The sequence below is a fragment of the Elephantulus edwardii genome, unplaced genomic scaffold (genome assembly GCF_000299155.1).
Source record: "Elephantulus edwardii isolate Elephantulus edwardi_28Jun2011 unplaced genomic scaffold, EleEdw1.0 scaffold00102, whole genome shotgun sequence".
NCBI classification, from domain to species: domain Eukaryota; kingdom Metazoa; phylum Chordata; class Mammalia; order Macroscelidea; family Macroscelididae; genus Elephantulus; species Elephantulus edwardii.
This window is the reverse complement of record NW_006399852.1, coordinates 2,018,405-2,024,222: the sequence shown is the minus strand read 5'-3', so window position 1 is coordinate 2,024,222 and position 5,818 is coordinate 2,018,405. Positions and strand designations below refer to the sequence as shown.

General features: G+C 44.1%; 1 protein-coding gene across 1 annotated transcript in view; it reads left to right on the top strand.

The window, feature by feature from the left end:
* The window catches only part of SASH1 (SAM and SH3 domain containing 1), a 283,556-nt gene that overhangs the window by 262,669 nt on the left and 15,069 nt on the right, over positions 1-5,818 (top strand). Inside the window, exon 19 of the mRNA XM_006891650.1 lies at positions 4,311-4,424. Coding sequence (XP_006891712.1) covers positions 4,311-4,424 — 114 coding nt within the window. The remainder of the gene's footprint in view (positions 1-4,310; positions 4,425-5,818) is intronic.

Sequence of the window (5,818 nt, the reverse complement as noted above, 5' to 3'; positions counted from 1 at the left end):
CAAATTGTACAACCCAATGGTTAATTCCCCCTCCCCCTGCACAGCCACAGCCCTCTGATTCCAGACTCTCCCACCCCTCCTGGATCCTTAGTAAATTATTACCTAACTTGGGAGAGACTGGAGAGCATTATGCTGAGTGAACTAACTCAGTCCCATAAGGATAAATATTGAATAAAACAGTTTTGTAGAATGAGTCCATTCTTTCTTATTTCCAAGATAAACAGCTCTCCAGAAAAGAGTGAATGTCCATGCACATAACCACTCTTTTCTTTTTTATTTTATTGTGGTGAAATACATATAACAAGGCATTTTCTCTATGATCCATTTTTACACCTATAGTGACGTTAATTGTGTTCACTCTGCTGACAGCTACCACTAGCATCCATCCTTGGATGTTTTCAGCATCCTTGACAGGAACCGTGTTTCAGTGACTCTGTCTTGTCCCTCCCTCCTGGTATCCACTGATAAAATTTAGTCTCTGTGCCTTTATTTGTTCTTTATGTGTTCTTTATTTGTTTATTTGTCAGTAAGTGTAGTTTTCTTTTTCATGTCTTACTTCACTCAGCATTATGTTTTCAAGGTTTAGCCATGTGCTGAGGTGGTTATCACCTTTTTGCTGTTTAAAGATTTCATGAGTGTCTTTGTGTGTTCTCTGTGTGTGTGTGTGTGTGTGTGTGTGTGTGGTTTGTAGAAGGTCATTTGCCCCAAGCACCACCTCCCAGATCCAAATTCAGGTCACATCTAGATGGTGTTTCAGCCTCACAATTCATCTCCTCTCTTGCTTGACTGTAAAAATTCCCTTTGCTCCAACTTGTCTTTTCATGACCTTTGTACTCTGGCCTCAGTGCTAGTAAGTTTAGGACAAGAATATGGATTCTGCGGTACATGTCAGAGGCACCCCATCTCTTCTCCAGCTTGCTTGGGAAACACTGACTTTTTAGTTTTAGGGGAATTTTACGAGCATTCCTCCTTACAAGCTGCTATGTAGCTTATTCTGGAAGATCCTGGCTCTAGACTCGGGGCAAATGCCTCATGGTTTTAATAAAACCGTGGATTTTAGAGCCTGCCCAGGACCTCTTGCCTCCCCATCACTCTGTCCACGGTCCTGCTGTGTCTAGTGAGGCTGCCTCTCCAAAGCTGCACACTCGGGACACATGCTCCATTTTATTCCCATTGGTCAGCACTAGCTTGGTGGCAGGAGTGGCCAGTACTGTATGTTTGCTGCTGGGGACAGAGTATACCAATTCCTCTTCCTGGTGTACAAGTGATAGACCAACCCCTCATTTTATAAGGATCATTTTCTTAAATAACGTGGTAGGTTAGTACAAAGGCCACCTCAAACCCACAGACTTTTCCACGCAATAAGGACATTGCTCTAGAATGTTCCAGTATTTGTGTGTGTGTGTGTGTGTGTGTGTGTGTGTGTGTGTGCGCACGCACGCTTTGCCTTGTGTTTCCTGCCAGTTAAGTATTCATTGATTATTTTAAAAAATAACACTAAATGATGTATACTGCATTGAAACCGATGAGGGAGAGAACAGTTTAAAAGGGATATATGATTAGGCATTATTGTCATGACAGGAGTTCAGAATGAAGGCTGCACAGTGGAGTGGACTTAGTAGGAGGGATTGTATAACAATGAAAGAATTTTTCTTTCATTTTTCGAAGAGAAGAGCAAATTGGGGGGGGGCAGTGGTGGGCAGGGAGAAAAGTGAAACAATAAATGAATGGAAATCCAAGGTCTCTGTAAACTTTCATTAAAATTAATTTTTAAAAAATAACACTTAGTGTTCTATTTAAGGACTTACTTTGTTATGCTGTGATAGAAAATGCTGTCCATGTGAAAAATACAAACAGGAAGTGGCATATGGACAACAGGAACAGGAACAAGGCAGCTAAAACAAAGCTTCAGACTCCTTGTTGATCAATTTCATTGTTCTTCATCTGGTGAGGAAAGGGGAGGGAGTGGAAAAAGGAAAAGGACACTCGTGAGGCCAGTGGCTCTTTTATGATCAGATGTGTTCTTTGTTTCTGTTGTATGTGATCAGATTCTTTCCCTGCAGAACAGAAGAGGTGTTGTGTGTGTCACCTCCACTTCCCATGTGCATGTCACACATGTCCTCTCTGTGGAGGTGGGACGTAGGATGAAAATCCGCATAGCCATTACCCTAAGTTGCCTTGCACACCAAAGCCACGTCTGACACTTCAGAAGGGTTCCCTTGAATGAGGTGATCAGCTTTCCACCCTTTTCCTTCAGAGTCTTCATTGCTACTTTCAAGCAGTTTGTATTTTTTTTTTTAAAGGATACTTGTCATTGAGTCACTTCCCCCTCTTGGTTACCGTGTGTCAGTTTAGAACTGTGCTCCATTGAATTCTCAAAGACTGATTGTCAAAGAGAACACCCGTCCTATCCTAAGGTACCTGGGTAGACTCAACCTTCCAACCTTTTGGTTACCAGCCATGTCCTTGACCCTCTGCACTGCCCATTGGTTTTGTGATTGGGTCCCATTGAGTCAACATCTATTCATAGCTGACCCTTGATAGTGGGATTTTTCTTGGCTGAGACATTTAAGGAAAGAAATCACCCTATTTTTCTCCCAGTGAGTTGCTGCAAAGGTTCAAGCTACCAACTTTTCAGTCAAAGGCTGAGAACTTGACCGTTTTATTTATTACTAAGCCCTTGCTTTTAAATTAAAGCGAATTTCTGGGGCTTTCCCTTTCTTACCTATTTTGGGTTAATAACCTAATGTTGACCCCAAGACAGAAGGAGAAGGTTGTTATTGTTGTTGTTAGGTGTCATCAAGTCAAGTGCAACTCACAGTGACCCTATGAACAAAAAAATATTTGAACCCTGTCCTATCCTGTACCATTCTCACACTTCCTGACACACAAAAGCCCTCTGCAGCTGTCACCATGTTAATCCTCCTAATTGAGGGTCTTCCTCTCTTTCACAGACCCTCCACCCTTCCCAGCATCATGTCCGTCTCCAAGGATTAGACCCTCTTAGCAACATGCCCAAAGTATGTGAGGCAAAGCCTCATCATGGCTGGCTCCAAAGACCACTCCAGCAACACCCTCTTCAAGACATATCTGTTCATTCTCTTGACCGCCCATGGGATGTTCAGTGCTCTTTTCCAACACCACAGCTCAAAGGTGTCAATTCTTTTTCTGTCGTCCTTATTCATTGTCCGGCTCTCAGATGCACAGCAAATAATCAACAAAACCATGGCCTGAATCAGAGACACCTTCATCCTCAACAAAAAAAGACAAAACTTTCTAAAACATTCCAAATGACAAAAGCCCAAGACTTGCCACTGACTCCTCTTTGGTGCGGGGATGGGCTCATCCGCCTTTCACCTGCTGAGATAGTGCAGGCGTCAGGGAAATCTGCAGGGGTTAAATAAAAAGGAAATTTTATTTTGACACTGTGTATTTCCTCTCAAATTTGGGAAGCTGATAATATAAAATATATAAAAAATTGAAGCACCGATCTTACAGATCTTTGAAAAACATGTTGTCTAAGACCATCTTAAGTAGCCCTGGGGCCTGGTGTCTAATATGTTAGACTGCTAAAAGAAAGGGCAGCAGTTCAAATCCACCCTTTGCTTAATGGAGGAAAGATGGGTATCGTCCTCCCATAAGCATTTACAGACTCAGAGCCTGAAGGAGGTTTGCTGTGGGTCAGAATCCACTCCGTGGTGATAGCTTTCGTTTAATGCCACTTTGTCAAAGGCTGTCTGTGAACGGATTGCTTCTCCTTGATGTTGTCATCACTCAGAAAAGACAGAGCTATGCCGGATGCTCTGAGTGTTTCTTCTGTCATTAACCCTGAGGCCAGAGTTACCCTCAATCCAAAATCTCCGTTGCCATCGAGTCAGAATCAACTCCCAGCTGACCCTCGAGTAGGTTTTCAGATGCTGTTGTTCACACAGGAGGAGATTGCCCATCTCTTTCCCATGGAGCAGCTGGCGGAGTCAAACCGCTGGCCTTTGACTTGGCAGCACAACTCCTTACCCACTAGGCCACTGAGGCTCCCCTTGTCCTCAGCTGGGTAACTTTAAAGGGCATTGACGGAGCCCAACTGTGCACTGCCTTGTCAAATCTATCTTTATGTCATACTTTATGGCAACAAAGAAAGTTGCAATCTCATTGCTCACTTTTCATCATATTCACTTTAAAAGTAATTTATTCTTTCTCACAAGCCTGGAGCTTCAAGATGCTTGGTCATGACAGGTTAAAATCAGGATTTGGTTGGCCCTGAACCTCCCGCCCTCCCTCATGGTTCCATGCTGTTTGTTCACCTCTCCTAGGTAACAGTGACCAGTCGGGATCCCAGGAGAAGCTGCTCGTCGACGGCCAGGCCCTGAGCGGATGCTCCCCACGGGACTCGGGGTGCTACGAGAGCAGCGAGAACCTGGAGAATGGTAATGTCTGCATGTCACGCGTGCCTCTTCATCTTCGAGCCCCGTGGTCCCTCCACCCCCATCTGGGCCGAGCCTGGCCTGCAGATCCTTCTCCTTACCTTGATCCTTGAGCCGTGGCTTCTTGGGGGATACTGGCTGTGTTGTTGGTAGATGCCGATGACTGAACTCTGATTCACAGTGAATGAATGGACAGCAGGGTGAACGCTGCCCTTTGCTGTGCCATCCTCACAGTCCCCTCTGCCCGTAGCCATAGTCGCTGTGTCCATCCATGTCCCTCAGGGTCTTTCTCTCTCTTTCGCTGACCCCCTAGTTAAACAAGCAGTGTCTTTTTTCCTGACCACTGGGAACATGTTTCCTCCCCAGCTATTTGTTTAAAGTCTATTGATTTGAGGGAAAGTTAACAGAATCTTTTAGTTACTCATCAGTTTATAAATAGTTTGTTTGACACCCACCGCACTCTCCTCAATGTCGTAACACTCTTCCCATTTCCTCTTTGGATTCCGCATTTCCATTCTCCCTTCTCTCCCACGCCTCTCTGCCTTCTGAGCTTTGCTTTGGAGTAAATGCTTTCCTTTCAGTCTCATTTGGTTGATGGCAATGAGGAGTACGTTCCTTCTTGGTATTGTTATCCATCTAATAAGCTTATTGTTCAGCTGAAAGTCGATCCCTGGAGGTGGGTTCAGTTCCAGGGTTGAGGATGTCTAAGGACCATGATCTTGAGAGTTCCACCAGTCTCTGTCAGGTGTTTTCATTGTAAGATATAGTCATGATTTTTTTTTATTCTTCTACAATTTTCTCCTATTCTTCTCAGAGATGTGTATTATGATCCTAATCAGAAAGGTCTGTAGTGGTGGCTGGACACCATGAGGTTCTTCTGGTCTCAGGCTAATGACGGCTGTGGGTTCTGGGGTTTTCTAGGAATGTTTTTGTATTGTTATTATGTGCCCATGAGTTGACTCTGACTCATATTGACTCTATGAACAATAGTTCGAAACCTGCCCTGTCTTGAGCCAATCCCAACATCTCTGACACGCCTACTCCCATTGCCATAGTCACTGTGTTAATCCATCTCATTCAGGGTCTTCCTCCTCTGTGCTGTCCCTCCACACTTCCACGCATGATGTCCTTCTCCAAGGACTAATTTCTTCTGGCAACATGCCCATGTATATGACATGGAATTTCAAAACTCCTTGCCTCCAAGGAGCAGAATAGTTTCACCCTCTCTAGGACAGACTTGTTTATTCTCTTGGTGATTTGTGGTATATTTAGTACTCTTCTCCAGCATCAGCTCAAAAGTACCGATTCTTCTTCTATATCCTTAATCATTGTCCAGCTACCAGATGCATAACAAGTAATTGAGAAGACCTATTTCTAGGAATGTTGTTGTTATGTGC